At 39.7% G+C, this 23,689-nt stretch overlaps 1 protein-coding gene across 1 annotated transcript in view; it reads left to right on the top strand.

Moving 5' to 3' along the window:
* Positions 1-16,671, top strand: part of LOC122794803 (pentraxin fusion protein-like) — a 130,468-nt gene extending 113,797 nt beyond the window's left edge. The window contains exon 2 of the mRNA XM_044063417.1: positions 15,922-16,671. Coding sequence (XP_043919352.1) covers positions 15,922-16,544 — 623 coding nt within the window. The 3' untranslated portion in view covers positions 16,545-16,671. The remainder of the gene's footprint in view (positions 1-15,921) is intronic.
* The last annotated feature ends 7,018 nt before the right edge of the window (positions 16,672-23,689 follow it).

The raw sequence follows: 23,689 nt of genomic DNA, 5'->3' as shown, positions 1-23,689 counted from the left end.
ACTCCTAAGTGGTCTACGTAAAATCCCTTACAATTTCATGTATTTTACATGCTCTTCAAGGCATTCTAACCATAGTCTCTGATCCACTAGAAATGGGAGACAACAACTTTATTTGAAAGGTCATACAGAACCTTAAAACTCATTACAATTGAGTGACGCCTTCAGTTGCATCTGCAGTTAACTCCTACTGATGCCTCTAGGAGTCAAATATTACTTGTGAATATTTGTATCAATAATTCCAAAACCATGCTACATACAAGGCATCAGAATATTTTATCTTGAAGAATACATAATGGCAAACACAACTATATTGATATTTGACCTATGTCAATTAGTATTTGTTTGACCTGTAAGGCGTTATCTTCAGTTTTTAAAAGCTCAAGCCACAAACACTGGAAGTTAAAGGTACACACTCAAAAGAGCTGAACTGGAGGGGAATGAGTTAAACTGAATTTTATAAGTCACAGTAAAGACAGTAAATTTTACATTGGTAATGTTTTGTAAACAATGTACAATATCTCAGCAACCACTCAAGTTACACACATACTGTCAGCAGCATTTTATTCATCTATGTAACTGAGAGCTTTCATATGAGTCTAAGGAGTTCTGTCTGTGTTACTTGGTTGTTGAGATATTTAGAAAAATATGAAAATGATATATATATAAATTAATATCATTAAAAACAACAGTTAATATTTATTTACCTGCACTAGACAGAGGTGAAATATTAATGCATCTGAGTTTGCTATTGTGTAAGCTTTAACCTACAAACCTCCTCCTTTAATAATCAACTGAGATAACACCTGGTTGTCAAAATGCTAAGCCAGTAACGTATTAAGATTGCTATAGCATGTGGATGTCTCTTTAAATATATGAAACTGTAGTGAATAGGCATATGATCTCACGCACTGACACCAGTTTAATGTGTGATAGACGGGGGCTATGATTTCATAATGTACACCACTGAGCACTAAATAGTATGTGAGGACTATCTGGTCTTAAGATTGTACACTAAATAGGGACTGCTGCCTCAAATAATAGCTATCACTTACTACACTCAGATAAGCTTTAAACTGTACAGCTATATATAATAATTATAATCATTAGCTCCAGAGAAATTCACCCTTTTCAGATTGAGCACAGTGTCTTCCAATGCAGTCTTACAAACAGTAATTGAAATTTATCCAAGGTTATTTGCATACACATATGCACAAAGTACTTTTATGGAGGAGTAATAATAATAAGGCTTACCAGCATCCTCTTTCCTGTCTTTGTAACCACACCATCAACAGCTATCTATTTCTAGCACACAAAGAGCACAGTTATTGCTTACTGTTAAAATAAGCCAGCCATGAAATATTTCCACAGTAACAATAGTTTGAATAGCTACTCTTCAAAAGGTGAAAACCAACATTAGCAGTACACAGTTCAATGAACATAACTATCTATGTTCCCATTAGCTTGATGTTCATTGTTAATAAATTCCCTCTCATTAGCAGTACACAGTGCAATGCACATAACTATATATGTTCCCAACAGCTTGATGTTCATTGTTAATAATGCCCTCCCATTAGCAGTACACAGTGCAATGCACATAAATATATATGTTCTCAATAGCTTGATGTACATTGTTAATAATGCCCTGCCATTAGCAGCACACAGTTCAATGCACATAACTATATATGTTCCCAATAGCTTGATGTTCATTGTTAATAATGCCCTCCCATTAGCAGTACACAGTGTGATGCACATAACTATATATGTTCCCAACAACAGATTGATGTTCATTGTTAATAATGCCCTGTCATTAGCAGTACACAGTGCAATACATATAACTATATATGTTCCCAATAGCTTGATGTACATTGTTAATAATGCACTTCCATTAGCAGTAGACAGTGCAATGCACACAACTATATATGTTTCCAATAACTTGATGTTCATTGTTAATAATGCCCTGTCATTAGCAGTACACAGTGCAATGCACATAACTATATATGTTCCCAACAGCTTGATGTTCATTGTTAATAATGCCCTCCCATTAGCAGTACACAGTACAATGCACATAAATATATATGTTCTCAATAGCTTGATGTACATTGTTAATAATGCCTTGTCATTAGCAGCACACAGTTCAATGCACATAACTATATATGTTCCCAATAGCTGGATGTTCATTGTTAATAATGCCCTGCCATTAGCAGTACACAGTGCAGTGCACATAACTATGTATGTTCCCAATAGCTTGATGTTCATTGTTAATAATGCCCTGCCATTAGCAGTACACAGTGAGATGCACATAACTATACATGTTCCCAAGAGCTTGATCTTCATTGTTAATAATGTCCTGCAGTACACAGTGCAATGCAAGTAACTATATATGTTCCCAATAGCTTGATGTTCATTGTTAATAATGCCCTGCCATTAGCAGTACACAGTGCAATGCACATAACTATATATGTTCCCAATAGCTTGATGATCATTGTTAATAATGCCCTGCCATTAGCAGTACACAGTGCGATGCACATAACTATATATGTTCCCAACAGCTTTTTGTTCAATGTTACTAATGCCCTCCAATTAGCAGTACACAGTGCAATGTACATAACTATATAGGTTCCCAACAGCTTCATGTTCATTGTTAATAATGCCCGGCCATTAGTAGAACACAGTTCAATGCACATAATTATATATGTTCCCAATAGCTTGATGTTTATTGTTAATAATGCCCTCCCATTAGCAGTACACCTTGCAATGTGAATAACCATATATGTTCCCAAAAGCTGGATGTTCATTGTTAATAATGCATGCCATTAGCAGTACACAGTGCAATGCACACAACAATATATGTTCCCAATAGCTTGATGTACATTGTTAATAATGCACTGTCATTAGCAGTACACAGTGCAATGCACATAACTATATATGTTCTCAATAGCTTATTGCTCATTGTTAATAATGCCCTGCCATTAGCAGTACACAGTGCAATGCACATAACTATATATGTTCTCAATAGCTTATTGTTCATTGTTAATAATGCCCTGCCATTAGCAGTACACAGTGCAATGCACATAACTATATATGTTCTCAATAGCTTGATGTACATTGTTAGTAATTCCCTGCCATTAGCAGCACACAGTTCAATACACACAATTATATATGTTCCCAACAGCTTGATGTTCATTGTTAATAATGCCTTGCCATTAGCAGTACACAGTGTGATGCACATAACTATATATGTTCCCAATAGCTTGATGTTCTTTGTTAATAATGCCCTGCCATTAGCAGTACACAGTGCGATGCACATAACTATATATGTTCCCAATAGCTTGATGTTCATTGTTAATAATGCCCTGCCATTAGCAATACACAGTGCTATGAATATAATTATATATGTTCCCAGTAGCTTGATGATCATTGTTAATAATGCCTTGCCATTAGCAGTACACAGTGTGATGCACGTAACTATATATGTTCCCAATAGCTTGATGTTCATTGTTAATAATGCCATGCCATTAGCAGTACACAGTGCGATGCACATAACTATATATGTTCCCAATAGCTTGATGTTCATTGTTAATAATTCCCTCCCATTAGCAGTACACAGCGCAATGCACGTAAATATATATGTTCCCAATAGCTTAATGTACATTGTTAATAATGCCCTCCCATTAGCAGTACAAAGTGCAATGCATGTAACTATATATGTTCCTAATAGCTTGATGTTCATTATTAATAATGCCCTCTGATTAGCAGTACACAGTGCAATGTACATAACTATATATGTTCCCAACAGCTTGATGTTCATTGTTGAGAATGCCTGGCCATTAGTAGAACACAGTTCAATGCACATAACTATGTATGTTCCCAATACCTTGATGTTTATTGTTAATAATGCTCTGCCATTACCAGTACACAGTGCGATGCACATAACTGTATATGTTCCCAATAGCTTGATGTTCATTGTTAATAATGCCCTGCCAGTAGCATTACACAGTGCGATGCACATAACTATATATGTTCCCAATAGCTTGATGTTCATTGTTAATAATGCCCTCCCATTAGCAGTACACAGTGCGATGCACATAACTATATATGTTCCCAATAGCTTGATGTTCATTGTTAATAATGCCCTCCCATTAGCAGTACACACTGCATTGTACATAACTATATATGTTCCTAATAGCTTGATGTTCATTATTAATAATGCCCCCTGATTAGCAGTACACAGTGCAATGCACATAGCTATATATGTTCCCAACAGCTTCATGTTCACTGTTAATAATGCCCTGCTACTAGCAGTACACATTTCAATGCACATAACTAAATATGTTCTCAATAGCTTGATGTAGATTGTTAATAATGCCCTGCAATTAGCAGTACACAGTGCAATGCACATAACTATATATGTTCCTAATAGCTTGATGTTCATTGTTAATAATGCTCTGCCATTAGCAGTACACCTTGCAATGCACATAACTATATACGTTCCCAATAGCTTGATGTTCATTGTTAATAATGCCCTGCCATTAGCAGTACACAGTGCAATGTACATAAATATATATGTTCCCAACAGCTTGATGTTCATTGTTAATAATGCCCTGCAATTAGCAGTACACAGTGTGATGTACATAAATATATATGTTCCCAATAGCTTGATGTTTATTGTTAATAATGCCCTCCCATTAGCAGTACACCTTGCAATGTGAATAACCATATATGTTCCCAAAAGCTGGATGTTCATTGTTAATAATGCATGCCATTAGCAGTACACAGTGTGATGCACGTAACTATATATGTTCCCAATAGCTTGATGTTCATTGTTAATAATGCCATGCCATTAGCAGTACACAATGCGATGCACATAACTATAAATGTTTCCAAACGTTTGATGTTCATTGTTAATAATGCCCTCCCACTAGCAGTACACAGTGCAATGCACATAACTATATATGTTCCCAAAAGTTTGATCTTCATTGATAATAATGCCCTGCCATTATCAGTACACAGTGCGATGCACATAACTATATATGTTCCTAGCGGCTTGATATTCATTGTTAATAATGCCTTCCCATTAGCAGTACACAGTGCAATGCACACAACAATATATGTTCCCAATAGCTTGATGTACATTGTTAATAATGCACTGTCATTAGCAGTACACAGTGCAATGCACATAACTATATATGTTCTCAATAGCTTATTGCTCATTGTTAATAATGCCCTGCCATTAGCAGTACACAGTGCAATGCACATAACTATATATGTTCTCAATAGCTTATTGTTCATTGTTAATAATGCCCTGCCATTAGCAGTACACAGTGCAATGCACATAACTATATATGTTCTCAATAGCTTGATGTACATTGTTAGTAATTCCCTGCCATTAGCAGCACACAGTTCAATACACACAATTATATATGTTCCCAACAGCTTGATGTTCATTGTTAATAATGCCTTGCCATTAGCAGTACACAGTGTGATGCACATAACTATATATGTTCCCAATAGCTTGATGTTCTTTGTTAATAATGCCCTGCCATTAGCAGTACACAGTGCGATGCACATAACTATATATGTTCCCAATAGCTTGATGTTCATTGTTAATAATGCCCTGCCATTAGCAATACACAGTGCTATGAATATAATTATATATGTTCCCAGTAGCTTGATGATCATTGTTAATAATGCCTTGCCATTAGCAGTACACAGTGTGATGCACGTAACTATATATGTTCCCAATAGCTTGATGTTCATTGTTAATAATGTCATGCCATTAGCAGTACACAGTGCGATGCACATAACTATATATGTTTCCAATAGCTTGATGTTCATTGTTAATAATTCCCTCCCATTAGCAGTACACAGCACAATGCATGTAAATATATATGTTCCCAATAGCTTAATGTACATTGTTAATAATGCCCTCCCATTAGGTGTACAAAGTGCAATGCATGTAACTATATATGTTCCTAATAGCTTGATGTTCATTATTAATAATGCCCTCTGATTAGCAGTAGACAGTGCAATGTACATAACTATATATGTTCCCAACAGCTTGATGTTCATTGTTGAGAATGCCTGGCCATTAGTAGAACACAGTTCAATGCACATAACTATATATGTTCCCAATACCTTGATGTTTATTGTTAATAATGCTCTGCCATTACCAGTACACAGTGCGATGCACATAACTGTATATGTTCCCGATAGCTTGATGTTCATTGTTAATAATGCCCTGCCAGTTGCATTACACAGTGTGATGCACATAGCTATATATGTTCCCAATAGCTTGATGTTCATTGTTAATAATGCCCTCCCATTAGCAGTACACAGTGCGATGCACAAAACTATATATGTTCCCAATAGCTTGATGTTCATTGTTAATAATGCCCTCTCATTAGCAGTACACACTGCAATGTACATAACTATATATGTTCCTAATAGCTTGATGTTCATTATTAATAATGCCCCCTGATTAGCAGTACACAGTGCAATGCACATAGCTATATATGTTCCCAACAGCTTCATGTTCATTGTTAATAATGCCCTGCTACTAGCAGTACACATTTCAATGCACATAACTATATATGTTCTCAATAGCTTGATGTAGATTGTTAATAATGCCCTGCCATTAGCAGTACACAGTGCAATGCACATAACTATATATGTTCCTAATAGCTTGATGTTCATTGTTAATAATGCTCTGCCATTAGCAGTACACCTTGCAATGCACATAACTATATATGTTCCCAATAGCTTGATGTTCATTGTTAATAATGCCCTGCCATTAGCAGTACACAGTGAAATGTACATAAATATATATGTTCCCAACAGCTTGATGTTCATTGTTAATAATGCCCTGCCATTAGCAGTACACAGTGAAATGTACATAAATATATATGTTCTCAACAGCTTGATGTTCATTGTTAATAATGCCCTGCCATTAGCAGTACAAAGTGCGATGCACATAACTATATATGTTCCTAATAGCTTGATGTACATTGTTAATAATGCCCTGTCATTAGCAGTGCACAGTGCAATGCACATAACTATATATGTTCCCAACAGCTTGATCTTCATTGATAATAATGCCCTGCAGTGCACAGTGCAATGCAAGTAACTATATATGTTCCCAATAGCTTGATGTTCATTGTTAATAATGCCCTGCCATTAGCAGTACACAGTGCGATGCACATAACTATATATGTTCCCAATAGCTTGATGTTCATTGTTAATAATGCTCTGCCATTAACAGCACACAGTGCAATGCACATAACTATATATGTTCCCAATAGCTTGATGTTCATTGTTAATAATGCTCTGCCATTAGCAGTACACAGTGCGATGCACATAACTATATATGTTCCTAATAGCTTGATGTTCATTGTTATTAATGCTCTGCCATTAGCAGTACACAGTGTGATGCACATAACTATATATGTTCCCAATAGCTTGATGTTCATTGTTAATAATGCCCTGCCATTAGCAGTACACAGTGCGATGCACATAAATATATATATTCCCAATAGCTTGATGTTCATTGTTAATAATGCTCTGCCATTAGCAGTACACAGTGCGATGCACATAACTATATATGTTCTCAATAGCTTGATGTTCATTGTTAATAATGCCCTGCCATTAGCAGTACACAGTGCGATGCACATAACTATATATGTTCCCAATAGCTTGATGTTCATTATTAATAATGCTCTGCCATTAACAGCACACAGTGCAATGCACATAACTATATATGTTCCCAATAGCTTGATGTTCATTGTTAATAATGCTCTGCCATTAGCAGTACACAGTGCGATGCACATAACTATATATGTTCCCAATAGCTTGATGTTCATTGTTATTAATGCCCTGCCATTAGCAGTACACAGTGCGATGCACATAACTATATATGTTCTCAATAGCTTGATGTTCATTGTTAATAATGCCCTGCCATTAGCAGTACACAGTGCGATGCACATAACTATATATGTTCCCAATAGCTTGATGTTCATTGTTAATAATGCTCTGCCATTAACAGCACACAGTGCAATGCACATAACTATATATGTTCCCAATAGCTTGATGTCTATTGTTAATAATGCTCTGCCATTAGCAGTACACAGTGCGATGCACATAACTATATATGTTCCCAATAGCTTGATGTTCATTGTTATTAATGCCCTGCCATTAGCAGTACACAGTGCGATGCACATAAATATATATGTTCCCAATAGCTTGATGTACATTGTTAATAATGCTCTGCCATTAACTGCACACAGTGCGATGCACATAACTATATATGTTCTCAATAGCTTGATGTACATTGTTAATAATGCCCTGCCATTAGCAGTACACATTTCAATGCACATAACTATATATGTTCTCAATAGCTTGATGTTCATTGTTAGTAATTCCCTGCCATTAGCAGTACACAGTGCGATGCACATAACTGTATATGTTCCCAATAGCTTGATGTACATTGTTAGTAATGCCCTGCCATTAGCAGTACACAGTGCGATGCACATAACTATATATGTTCCCAATAGCTTGATGTTCATTGTTAATAATGCCCTGCCATTAGCAGCACACAGTTCAATGTACTTAAATATATATGTTCCCAATAGCTTGATGTTCATTGTTAATAATGCCCTGCCATTAGCAGCACACAGTTCAATGTACATAAATATATATGTTCCCAATAGCTTGATGTACATTGTTAGTAATGCCCTGCCATTAACAGCACACAGTGCAATGCACATAACTATGTATGTTCCCAACAGCTTGATGTTCATTGTTAATAATGCTCTGCCATTAACAGCACACAGTGCAATGCACATAACTATGTATGTTCCCAACAGCTTGGTGTACATTGTTAATGATAATCATGCACACAAACTTCTCAAAATACAAACATGAGCAAATGCTAAATTTTGATGCATAATAAGTTAAAGCCAGCATATACAAAAAAAATGCGAATCTATATCATGTTATCGAAAAATAAAAATGTAAAACGGCACAACTGCGAATGTGCAGAAATGTCAAGGGTCCATTTTTGAGATCGCAGTACAGTGAAGATTGGGATATTTGCCCTTCCTCACTGTAGTGTGATCTCGGAGTTTGAATATATATATTTAGGGGGGGTGGTGTAGGGGCTGTCCAAATTCGACTTTCGGCATTTTTGATCTTGTGAGCAATCGACATTTTGCTTCTTCGATTTTATTATATAGATGCAAAAATGCCATGTCTATATAGTATAAATGTCAAAACAGCTTTTTGTAAGAACACCCTTTACTGGGAACTAATCATCTCACATTATATATACAACTCTGAAACCATACTACTATAGAGAAATACAGACATTGTGTTATCATATTCAGTTCTGGATGGACTGTGGAGTTTGACTAGGACAGATTTGTTTCTTTATTAAGAAAATCTATTTGTCTTTCCAGTTTCTACAGAAGTACTATACTGTATAGTACCATAGAGTCTAAATTGTATGCATGGTGTGTAGCAATCAAGGACAACTCTCTGTATCCCCCAACTAGTTTCCCCTTTACATATTCGCCCATACTCACCCATCCCCTTCTTAATCACTATTTCTAGGCCTGTCTTCCTTCCACATTTGAGAACATGCACACTCACCCATTTATATTACTGGTTCTGTAGCTCTACCACCTCTGTTATGTTTAACTGCTCACAGTTCACAACCCTATACAAGTGTGTTAATAGCTGCAAAGAGGCATCTGTAACCACCAGGAAGAAGTACAGAACAAAGTTCAAATAGAATCTGCAATTTCACAACTTAAACTATTTATCTGCTTATCACTTTTTCCTCTCTCATTACTACCGACCTCTTAACCTTCTATGAATACCCACTTTACTCTACTCTCCCTTTCCCCTCTAAACATACCTCTACAACTATATCAACTTTCTCTCATACCTTCATAAATCTCACTCCTCAACCCAACTACATACTAACCAAATACCACAGATTTGCCTACGTCAAATTAAGCAAACCAAAATCTAGGAAACCAATCAATATCTTTCACAAACTTCTCCAGCCAAAAGGTTTTATACTCCTCCACTTACTATTGGATGGAGACATTAATCCTAGCCCTGGCCCACTCCACCCTAATACCACCGCCTACAAAAATCTATATAAAACTACTTCTCTATCATCAACTACTCCCACCAACTCTCGCTCTCTATTGCCCATCTCAATATACGTAGTATTTGTAACAAAACCACTCAAGTCCATGCCCTTCTAGAAAACCATCAATTTGATATTCTATGCTTAACTGAAACATGGCTAAAGCCTTCCATCAAGGACAATGAAATCACCCCACCCGGGTATAGTATCTTTAGACTTGATCGCACTGCGAAAAAGGGAGGAGGGGTAGCAATTCTCTATAAGGCACAATTCCAAATTAGTATTATAGATCAGACTCTTTGCCTTGATAAACAGGCAGAGGTGATCTGCTCCAAACTTCAAGTCAACAGCAGTAAAGCCATAAATATCATATGTGTTTATCTTCCCCCAGGAAATAATATCAACTCACTCGAATGCATCCTCAGCTCACTCTCTACCCATCTCCCTCAAGAAACAATAGTCCTAGGCGATTTCAGCATTGATTGGAATTCATGTAATAGTACAAACCCCACCTCCCATATAAACCTACATGGCTTTACTCAACTCATTAATATTCCTACCAGAACCAATAAAACCAACAACAAAGAAACCACCTTAGACTGGATTCTTACTAATACTCCTCAACTAACCTACGAAGCAGGTATCCTCCCAGAAGACCTAAGTGACCACTCACTTACTTATGTAATCAGGCATAAAACCGGCCTAATCTTACCTACCACATACAGAACACTACGTTCAAAAAAACAATTTAACTCTGAACATTTTCTAGCTGAATTAATACAATGTAATTGGTCCCCACTAAAATTTCTCCCACTTAATGAAGCAGTTGAATACTTCAGTTCCACTTTTCTATCTATCCTGGATCACCATGCCCCTAGTCGAACTATTAGAACCAAAGCTAAACCAGCTCCCTGGCTAACCAACAACACTAGGCAGAAAATCAATCTAAGAAACAAATCTTGGGCTAAATGGCGTTCCACTAAGAATCCAGCTGACCACCAAAACTTCAGAGAGCTTAGAAACAGTACAAAAAAAGCCATCCTGACAGACAAAAAGAACTACTACCTTCAACTACAACAAACCTCCAAAAAGGAACCTAAAAAGTTCTGGGCCAGTATTAATAATCTCCTATCCCCAGGCCAGTCTGTCACACCTAACCCTCAAGATTCTAACCCAGATAATCCCACACAAATAGCCAATGACTTCAATTCATTCTTCACTAATACTATCCAAACTCTTGCTGGTCACCTACCTCCTGACCCCTCTAAGCTACCCTTACCTGCTTTAAATGCATCTCCTTCCTTTCATTTCCAACCTGCATCTACCTCCTTCATCTTATCACTGCTCAAAAAACTAAGACCTACCACCCCCTCTGCAGACAAACTTCCTGCTGAATTCTTACAAACTAAGACCAGCCACCGTCTCTGCTGACAAACTTCCTGCTGAATTCTTACAAATAGGAGCCAATGCTATTTCCTATCCCATTTCTATACTGATAAATAGATCCATAAATGAAGGAATTTTCCCCTCTATCTGGAAGATATCTCACATCATCCCTCTACACAAAGGAGGTAAGTCTAATGACCTCTCTAACTTTTGTCCCATAGTACTTCTATCACCTATAGCTAAAATCATGGAAAAATGTATCCACAAGCAACTTCTTAACCACCTTCTACATCATAACCTACTTGCTAACTGTCAGCATGGTTTCAGACCCTCCCACAGCACTACCACTGCACTACTCTCCTTTACCAACTCGATCGACTATAACTGCAACAATAACTACCTATCATCAGCAGTCTTCATTGACTTATCTAAAGCATTCGACATGGTTAACCATAAACTTCTTCTACACATACTAAAATCTCTCTCACTTGATTCTCCGTCCTTAACTTGGTTTACATCTTACCTAGAAAACCGTCAGCAAGCAGTTCTCTGGAAAAATGTATTATCTAATCTCCTTCCTATTTCTTTAGGTGTACCTCAAGGCTCTATCTTAGGCCCCCTTCTATTTTCTATCTTTATTAATAACCTCCAATCAGCTATCCCAAACTCAACCTGCATCGAATATGCAGACGATTCTACTATAATCTGCACTGCTAATTCACTTAATAAACTCCAGTCACTCACCCAAAAAGCTTTTACCACTGTTGAACAATGGTTCTGTGATCGCTGTCTACTCCTTAACACCAAGAAAACCAAACTGCTATTGTTCTCACCTTCCCATAAAACTGCCACACTCCATTTAACTCTTACTTCCGCTGACAGCACCCTTATTTCTCCAGACACAACTACTAAACTATTAGGAATAACTATTGACAATAATCTCAGCTTTGACTCCCACATCAACAACACTATCAAATTAGTTAATAAAAAAATCGAATCCCTTTACAGAATCAAGCCCTTCCTTACACCTGAAGCAAGGACCACCTTAGCCAGATCTCACCTTATCTCTACTCTTCTATATGCTTCCCCCATCTACACTAATCTCACCAAAAACAACCTCAAGAAACTAGCAACATCTTACTATAACATTGCTAGATTTGCTTCTGGATCCCCATTTAGAACTCACCATTGTCTGAACTTAAAACTACTAGGTTGGCTTGAACTTCCAAACCAACTCATTCTGCAACAGTTCTTAATAGCTCACAAGATCTTATACCATCCAACTAAAATACCTATACTCTCTAACCTCATTTCACCATCCAACAACCTGAAACATCTACGCTCTTCCAACAAACTACTGATTAATATAACCAAACCCTCTAACTCTGCAGGTGACTGTCTCTTTTCCAACTCTGTTGGAAAAATGTGGAACAATCTACCCTCTGATATCACATCTTTATCCTCTCTCCCACTTTTTAAAAGACAGTTGAAAATTCATCTCAACAAGCACTGGCTTTGCTCCTGCACCAACCCATCTTAACTCTTCCACTTCCTCTCAATCTATTATTTTTCCTTAATTCTTACTATCTCTGCTCCCTTACCCTTGTAAGGTCTACCTGATATAAAAACTCTATAGATATATGTTATCCCTCGCATACTGTATAACTATAGCAAAAAAAAAAAAAAAAAGAAAACCTTTAATTAAGATATTTTGTTCTTTATATTTTTGATTTTTGCTCTGATTGTATTTGTGTACTTAGTATAATCACAACCTCTTTCTCTACCTGTTTGTATTGTATTGCCTATCTTTGTTTAAACTTATCATAACCATTGGAGCTTTTCTCCCCGGGCCTCTACTGAAAATGGACATATATCCAGCTGGGTCTATATGACTTGGTCGACAGTTCATTTGATTGACACTCATTTGGTCGACAGTTCGTTTGGTCGACAAGCAAATGTTTCCCACTGTGTTGTGCAACCTTGATATATATAGTATAGTGGGGGGGGTGGCAGGCACGCGCCCAATATATTGGGTGTGGGCGTGCGTAAAAAATACCGACCAAATGCTGTGTGGACTGTCGACAAGTGAAATCAAATGAAAACTCGACCAAGTCATATAGACCCATCCAGCTAGACTAGCCCGGTCAACAAATGTAAAATAAATAAATAAAGTTAAGAAACAAGCCACCTTGGTTGAATCACAACATCAGAAGGCTGTATAACAGAAGGAAGAAAAACAAGGAAAAAATTAGGAGGTGTAGCACCCAACAGGATAAAGGCACTTTCATCAAACTAAACAAACAACTTAGAGAACAAATAAAGTCTACCAACACCAAATTTGAGGTAAATGTGGCCTCCCAGGCAAACAATAACCACAAGACTTTCTTTAACTATGTCCACAATTTCAAAGGCAATACACAATTGTGTGCAGAGCTCATTGTTAATGGAGTCGCCTATAATGAGCTAGAGGATATAGTGAACTTACTGGCAGACAAATTCATCTCTAACTTTACCGGTCTCTTCCCCTCAACCTTCCCTTAGAAAATGCCATCAAATATAATCCCCCTGCTATCACTTGGGAACATGTCCTCAATGCTCTCTCTAAGGCCAAGAACACTGCATCAATGAACCCAGACACTATCCCAGGATGCCTTCTAAATATCATAAAACATGATCTATCTGGCACTCCGGAATAGCTATTTAACTGTAGCCTCCAAACAGGCTTTGTACCTCCTGAATATACAATAGCAACAGTCATCCCTCTGTGCAAAGGTGGGCAATTTACAGATCCTGGAAATTACAGACCCATAAGTCTCACTAGTCTTATATATAAAGCCATGAAAATAATTATCATAGAAATCAGGGAAATGATAAATAATAACAGTATTTCAGTGTGTCCAGTATGGGCGGCCACGGTGGTGCAGTGGTTAGCATTGCCACCTCACAGCAAGAGGTTCTCCAGTTCGATCCTCAGCTGGGGTGCCTTCTGTGCGGAGTCTGCATGTCCTCCCTGTGGTCACGTGGGTTTCCTCCGGGTGCTCCAGTTTCCTCCCACATCCCAAAGACATGCTGTAGGTGGATTGGACACTCTAAATTGGCCCTAGGTGTGAGTGTGTGCATGTGTGTGCCTTCTGTGGAAGGTTGGGCGCCGGGCTGGCAACTCGACACTGTAAAACTCCACTGCCAATCATGAGCGGACAGGTGATCTGCTGTGGCAACCCCTAACTGGGAAAAGCCTGAAGAAGAAGATTTCAGTGTGTTCAGTACTGTCCAGGATCCAACATGCAACAGAGACATAGAATCTGCATCTCTGACTATGAGACACACACTCACACACAAACATATGCACACAGACATACACACGCATATACATGTGTATACACACAAACACACACAGACACATGCACATGCCCACACGCGCACACAGACACACGCACACACATAGAGACAAACACACAGACACGCAGATAAACAAACACACACACACACACACACACACACACACACACACACACACACACACACACACACACATGAGTGGGTCAGAATATCCCATTCAAAGACTAGATTTTCAGGGATGCAGTGCCCCCCTATGCTGTATCAAGTTATATCATTATTGGAGTGCCACTGTCAAATACTCATGTAAGAACACAGCTCTTTAATGATTCAGTTTAATGTTCTGTTTGGTTTATACAACATACATGCATTTAACTATTTAGTTTGCCTTGACTAAAGATTTATTGAATGTAGATTACTCTTCTTGTACGGGAAAAGAATTAAACGCACACTGGAACAGTGTAAAATACTCATAACCACATTAGAAATGAGTTCCAGACTATCTAGTAAGGTAGTTTACTGTAATCCAGACTAGGACTATCAGTAGGTATATCATAAATTACAGATTCTAAGATTATGTAATTAAAGCATGCATCTGGAGCATTTCTCCCCAGGCCTCCGCTATGTCCCAATCAGGCTTTCCTGGTAAACAAATGTTAAATTAAAAAAAAAACAAATAAGTAATACGTAGGTCAAATCCTTTTTCCCCAATTAGACCTTGTTTTGCCCTCATTTCTGCTCTTGATACTGTATAACCTGCAGTCCTGTTAGCAGTCCTTACTTTTGACAGTTTGGCTTAGTAACTTTGTCACAGAATAAATTTTATGATGCCACAAGTTTACACTTTTTGTAATGAATGATGAAATGTATACTCATTATATACAGTAAAAGGCATGAGGTATGTTGTCACCTAATAACACTATGCTGTGTTTAAACACTAAATGTACTCCTTTCTGCAAAGCACTCATAAAATGTTTTTTTTCTCTTTAGTTGGATATGAATATCATTTTTCACTATCATAATAAAACTCTCCATATTTATTTTTTCAGGTCTTCATCAAAAATCAGTTATCTTTCCTGAACCGACTGACTATAGTTATGTGGTTTTGAATCCAAGCAAGCCTCTCCACCTTACAGCCTTCACCCTGTGCATGCGAGTTGCTACGGAAAAGACAGATGAGACCATCATCTTTGCTTATTGCAGAGCCGACCAAGATGAGTTGAATGTATGGCGAGAAAAGAACGGCACATATTCAGTGTATTTCAGAAGTAGTAGTGATGGGGTACACTTTACTATCCCCCCACTCAACACATTTTTCACTCACTTATGTGTGACATGGGAATCTAAATCTGGGCTGACTGCTTTCTGGGTAAATGGAAAAAAATCTGTAAGAAAAGTTTACAAAAGGGGACACACAATCCTGTCTAATGGAGTTGTTTTAATAGGTCAGGACCAAGACAAATGTTTGAGTGGTTTTGACATAAACCAGAGCTTTGTTGGAGAGATATCAGATTTAAACATGTGGGATTACGTTCTAACTTCAAATGATATTGCCGCTCTTAGTGAAGGTTATGAGGTTGCTAAAGGAAACATTTTTCGCTGGAGTGACATATCGTATGAAATTAAAGGGAATGTTATTGTACAGCCGAAAAATGATTATTCTGCAGTATGAAAAATATGTTTCCAGATGTTTCTGCAGTTTCTGACAAATGTCAAACCAGTCTCAGTTTTGTGATAACTCACTGTAATAATTTCACTGTATTTACACTTGTTTTGGTACATTTGGAGCTTTTCTCCCAGGGCCTCCACTGAAAATGTACCTGTATCCAGTCAGACTTTCCCAGTTAACAAATGTAAAATAAATAAATAAATAAATGATTTTAGAGCTCAGAACCAGCAGAGGGAAGCAGAATTCAATTAAAACAAATAATATCTTTCAAACTGAAGTTTTGCTTTAATGCATATTTACTTATAATGCTTATATGTTATGTTTTATGTGTGTGTGTGTGTGTGTGTGTGTGTGTGTGTGTGTGTGTGTGTGTGTGTGTGTGTGTGTGTGTGTGTTTGTGTGTCCATACATATGTCTATGTGTGTATATGTATATGTGTATTAACCTTGCCACACATTGCTGTAGACATCATATATTTGTTTACATTTAGACATCTCTAGGAAGCGTCTAACTTGCCTGGTAGGAACAGAACCAACACAATCAGGATCATTGTCCTTATCAGTATATGTGGTTCGCTTCTCTTGTGGTCGTCCAGTAGCCTGACCTCAAGCCTTATAATCTTTGTAATGTACATAGGTTCATAGGTTCATAAGTTGGTACTAGGCTATCGCCCCTAAGGCCTATGCAAGCCTAGCCATAACAATTCCCTGGACATTTTTTCCCACAATATTTACTTCTCTGGGCCCCTGTCTAGCAGGGCGACTGACATGATCCCCGGGGTGAATTTCCTATCTCCCATCCAATCATCAATGTTCCTTTTGAAAGAGGGCCAATGAGGTGCTCTGCTTGACATGTATGGGCAGTCTATTCCAGAGTATGGGGAGTCTCTGGGTCAGGAACCAATCCCTCCAGCATGTTTTGTTCATTGTGATGATAAGGTTTAGATCCCTGGAGCGTGTGGCTCTGAGGGATTGGGATTTCTTTAATTGGAGCATGTCCAACAGCTCAGGGTGCTTCATTCTGTATTCTAATGGTCACATTAATTGGTGTGTAAACTGTGTAAATATTTTCCGATGTTGCTGAATCTATCAGATATTCAACATCTATCAAAATAAACGAATATATGAACTGCTTATCACTTCCATGTGTTTAATTATTTTCTTCAAAAGGCTAAAATGGAGCACATATGTGATTTTAGAGAAAACTGATGTAATAAAGACAACACTACCATCTTTCTGCCACTGGCTTTTTCTGGTTCTCATCTGTCTGTTATGTTTACAGCTGAAACAGTCCTAAACGCATACCCAATGTTTTCTTTGTTGATGGTTACCCAAGAGTTTTAGTATAGCTTTACGCAAGAGTTTTAGTATAGCTCACAGAGTTATGATTCTAATCAACAAAAGATAAAGACTGACTGACCGATTGCTTTTCACCACTCATATCCTTTATTAAATAAGTCTGATGGTTTTATTCACTGAAACCCTCAGGAGCTAATTCAGAACAAAACAATATTCACCACACAAGAGCTGAATATCATCAACTGAAGTCACATGTTTACAGATCCTTAGAAGCCATAACTTTTATAATAAGTGCAAATTATGTTTATATCATGTGCGTTTTTCATTTTAAGCAGACAATTTTAAAATTCATGGAACTATACATTAAAACACAACTTTACCATTAAAACATTAACTAAAAAAATAAGTTGAATGTATTTAACTGTATGCAATAGAAACAGTTATTGAAGGATTTTTAACATGTGACTTCATTTGATGGCATTTAATTCATGAGTGATTTTTTTTATGAAGAAGATCCTGAATATTTTGAGAAATGTAGAGCCTAACCTTGTTTAATAAAAAAAACTCAGTGAATAAGCAGCCAGTGTTATTCTTTTGTTGCATTTTACACATCTCTACTGAGTGCTAAAGGTTGGGCAGGATTCACGATGGCTTGCACGGAGTCTAAGAGTCGTGTAAGACACCATCCAGCCATCGCGATCCAGGAACAGCCCGAAATCCTGTGTAAGAGACCAGCTAAAATGTCTCTTACATGGGCAGGGCGTGGATATGCTAATTACCTCACTTGCAGCTGAAAGGCATGCAAATGAAGAAGATTAGCGATCCACAAAGCTGAAACCAGCCTGTGTAAGAGTCGTGTTAGGTGCAGAAATGTACTCAGTTGACAACTGAGTACGTTACTGCAAATAACACAATGGAGCCATGACAGCTCCAAATAAAGTGTGCATATGTAGCAGGCAGCATGTCAATGGCCAAATATGTGGCCATTGGCATGGTAACCCGATGCAAACATGAAATAAAATATATATTTTTTCGGTGATCGGTGATGTTTAAATGCAGCGCAGCCCCACCAAACAGACTGTGCTAAATAAGACATAAAAATAAAGGTTTGAAACCAACAAATGTGGGTTTTATGTAATGCATGGATTTGCAATGCAGGGACTAGCAGACCGAAAACAACATGGCAACCGTCTAGTGGTTGCTAAGGGGGGAAGCTGAGTGTAAGACATGTAACTAAGCATTAGTAGGCAATCCTATGTAAATGAGTGGTAGGATAGTGAATCACACTGTCACATAGCAAATAAGCACAGTCCGTGTAGTGTAAGAGTTAGATAAGGGGGAGTAACAGAGTAGGAGATAGGTGACATCACAGGGGGGAATGTCAGGAAGAAATCAAGCTCATTGGAGCAAAGTGGTATGTGAAAGATGTCAATCACACAGCATAAAAAGAGGAGTGTCAACAGATAAGCATGGGAAAGTCAAGAAATGGAAGGTGTACACTGGGGCCAACACCAAAGTTTCTTGCTGTGCGTGCATGCACGCATGTGAACGCTGGGAGGCACGAGTAAGACAGAGTGCGCGTGTAAGGCAGAGTAAGCATGTAGGAGCCTGTGTAAAGATCTATAAACCTGTTTGCGCTGGTGTGCGCACATTTCAACCCAAATAAGCAGATTCTAGTCCATGTAAGCATGTGAGTGCATGTGGTAGCCACTGTGAGCGTGTTTTTGCTGGTATGTGCGCTGCTCCCCCTGAGGAAACAGGGAGGAAAAAGGAAGCAGAAGAAATAGTAGGAAGCTAGCAGGGAATACTGGTAGAGCTAGCAGGTGAAAACAATTAGAAGCAGGAAATTACACAGGCAGAATACTAGCCCAGCCCAGCACTTAAAACACTGCAAACAGCATTGCAGTATGTTTCTCTCAAGAGACACTGCAAGACAGGAGTAAGCTAGTAGAAGTGAAAACTGAAAAAGCTGCACTCAGACCAAACATGCTAGGGGCTGCCATAGCTGTTATAAGGAGACATAGGAGACTTGCTGAGGGTGGTGACAATGCAAATGCTGCCAGACAACCCACAGTGAGGAGACGGAGAAGAGTGTACAGGCCCAGGGTCACCTACCAGGGGTTACATGAGCTGGAGATAGTGGAGTGCTATAGAGTGGACAGAGACCTCCTGCAGCAAATTGTTGAGCTGTGCAGGCCACGCCTCACACACAGAACCAACAGAGGGGAACCCATCCCAGTGGAAGCCAAGGTATGTGTTGGCCTAAGAATACTAGCAACAGGTACCTTCCAGAGACCAACTGGTGATATGATGGGTATATCACAGGCATCAGCCTCCAGGGTACTGCACCAGTTCCTGGATGCCATGTCAGCACATGTTGGTGAGCATGTATATTTCCCCAATTCCCGTGAGGTATGGGCCAGCAATATGCGTCTCTTCCATCAAGTAGCGGAATACCCTGAGGTAGTGGGTGCAATAGACTGCATGCACATACGCATCAAAGCACCAGCCGGTGAGCAGGGTAGGGCCTACATTAACCGCAAGGGCTTCCCCTCCATCAACTGCCAGGTCGTGTGTGATGCCCAGGGCATAATAATGAATGTGTGTGCTGGCTGCCCTGGGAGCTACCATGATTCCCATATCTGGCATTTGATGCAGCTGTACCAGACATTTGCCAATGGGGACATCCCACATGGTCACCTAGTGGGGGATGCTGGATATGCACTGGAGCTGTGGCTGATGACACCCATCAGAAATGCACACACACCTGAACAAGAACGCCATAATGAGGCACACGCACAAACACGTAATGTAATAGAGCGTGTGTTTGGGCTGCTCAAGTCATGGTTCCGGTGCCTGGACACATCTGGTGGAGCCTTGCAGTACTCACCAACTACATGTACCCAAATTGTCATGGTATGTGCTATGCTACATAATATGATTCTGCAGCAGGACCAGCATAGGGCCGGGACAAACAGCCCCCCACCATTGCCAAGGCCATCACAGGCAGAGCATGACTCGGAGGAGGAACAACCTGAGCCTGCCCCAGTAGGCAGAAGGAGGCATGCCCAGTATGCCCTGGCCTTGGCAAAGAGGCAACGCATAGCACATACACTGGCTCAGTAGGAACCCTGGGAATTATACCCCTCTCTGACTCACTCATATAGTAACAGGGTCGTCTAACATGACACAACCTGCTCTCAAACATGTACAGCGAGTGTAGTATGTGCATCCAATATAGGCAGCCCTGCAGCACCACCTGAGGCATGATTGCCATGTGTTAAGCAATGTAACACCATCTAGTATATGCAAACATGATGACCCTGCCTAACATCTTACCCTCACCAAGCATGATGCCACACTATGAAGACAAGAAGATCAAGTACAATAATTGGCTGAGGTATTGCTGTTAGCAAGGGGGAACAAATGGCTGACAGCTTGGGATGACATGCTGAGCAAGACATGATGCCCCACCTGCTAGGGATGGCATGCACCCAGCACACCTGGCTGTGTGGATACTGGCAAAGGCTGTTGTCACCCCCACTGTGCCTTGAATATGTAAGGCTGGAAACACAAACCCACCACCATAGGTAGCACAAGGGATAACAACCTGGACGTAATGCTACCCAGCACCAGAAGTCTAACCTGCAAGGTGTATGCAGACCAAACCCACCACAGCATGGAGAATGGTAATATCTGTTCTGTAACAGAAACCTGGGTCAAGGCCCAGAAGAGCACCCTAATACTACCAGGTTATGCCTCATACCATGCTCTACAGTGCCAAAACATGGAACACACTACAATAGGAGTGTGGCTATCAGTAATTGTCAAGGATATCCACACCCCCAGGTTGGTACCACAGCAAGAAGCAGCAGGGACTATCCATGGGCAAGTAACAGTGGCTCAAACTGCATTCCTGTTTGCAGCCTAAAACAGACCACACTTACAAACCCAGGAACCCCAGCCAGCCTTCCTGAAGACAATGCAGAGTATGAATGTCTCAACAAATACCAAACAAGGAACACACAAAGTATAACATAGGTGGCAATCTATTATGTATGGAAGAAGTAATCAGGGACCTAGGGACACAAGTGGACGGTAACCCGTCATTTGACACTCACATTGCCAAGGTGGCCAGGAAGACCTGCTATATTGCCCACCTTAATATGAAAGGATGCACATGTAGATCAAGAGAGGTCACTGTTCCCCCATACTCTTCCCTTATCAGGCCCATACGTGACAACAATGCCCCAGTTCGGATGTACCTCACCTTACACCTGCAGTGGTTAGAAAGACCCCAAATGTACCTCACCAACAGGATAAAGGATCCAAACATTTGACATCTGCAACCTGGCTGAAGAAACCACAGCCCAATTCACAAGCATACTGCCCAGTCACAGGCGATGTATGCCTGATGTGCAAGGCCATGTCCAATCCAGAATGAATGGACATGCTCCACTGCAGAAACCCCAAATCCAGCAGAGACACCACAGTGAGATATCTGAACCTCCACACATAGATAAATAGGATGTGCTGGAGGGACAGATCCATAACCCAGAGGCTCCTTACACTCTGGAACAGAATCCCAGTCCATGATAGGCTGAGCTCCACACTCATACTCAACAAGAGAAATCTGGTGAAGTGCATGAGAAATAGTAGGTGTACACTGAGGGCCATCCCTGTGTCACATCTAGTAAAGTAAACCCTACATGGGCATAATATGCACATTGCAAGGGGTGTCGAAACTCACACACAGTCTGTCCATGCTCAAACAAGGCCAGGGCAGATAGCCTAGTATGAACTTATGAACCTATGATGATACAAATTGTGCAGGACACAAAGGATTATCACACAGCTGTCCTACCTGATGGTAGGAACCATGGTGATAATCCACAGATATGCTCTGCAGTACTCTAATATCACAAACAATACACCAAACCCACACACATTGCCAACATCCTACCTAACAGATTCTTTTGCAAACTCCCCACCAGCACCTAACTGCCAAATATCTATCCCAGCAGAGTGCTGGCCCCCTGACATTGCAGATGCTGAGGTAACAACCAGCATCTACAAAGCACACCACACAGCATCAATGGTACCAGATGGTGTCCTGGGTTGTGTCCAAGTACTGTAAGAAGAATGGAACACCAAATAGCACTACTGCGCACTATCAGTCCTAACACAGGATATGTACCCAAAGACCAGTGTACAGCAACAGTGGTCCCTCACCACAAAGGTGGTGCCTGAATGGATACTGCAAACTATCACCCCTCAACCCCGACTATCTTGGTTGGCAAAGTAATGGAGAGGATGATCATGGATCCCAGGAATAACGAGATTGGGTACCTACAGACATTGGACCCTACCCAGTGTGGCTTTCACAGGGCAGATCCTGCCCCTTACACATGTCTGACTCATGTGAAACATGCACCAAGGCCATTGATGAGGGGAATGTGGTTCACGCAGCCTATCTGGACCTTGCTAAACCCTTACATACAATACCCCAGTTGTTCAGTACAGATAAGCTCACCAGCCTAACTATAAACCCCTATGCAAGTAGATGGGTTGCAAACCAGCTCAAGGACAGAACTGACCTGGTCAGACATGCTGCAGCCATGTCAGACTGCAAACTATGTACAACTGGCATCCCACAAGGCATGGTCCTGGGACCTGTCTTGTATGCTATATATGTCACATAGATACAGGCCAACATGGAAGGACTCTGTCTGAATAGGTTCGCAGAGGACTACAAACTGCCCACCATATCGGACCCACCAGCTGACACAAGCAGCCTACAAAAGGCACACATAGAAACAGACAAGTGGTGCCACAGCCATATCAACAAGC

This window comes from Protopterus annectens, chromosome 2.part1 (assembly GCF_019279795.1).
Source record: "Protopterus annectens isolate FY-2018-M chromosome 2.part1, PAN1.0, whole genome shotgun sequence".
Lineage (NCBI taxonomy): Eukaryota > Metazoa > Chordata > Ceratodontiformes > Protopteridae > Protopterus > Protopterus annectens.
The sequence above is the reverse complement of the archived record's forward strand: the minus strand, read 5'-3'. Positions and strand labels throughout refer to the sequence as shown.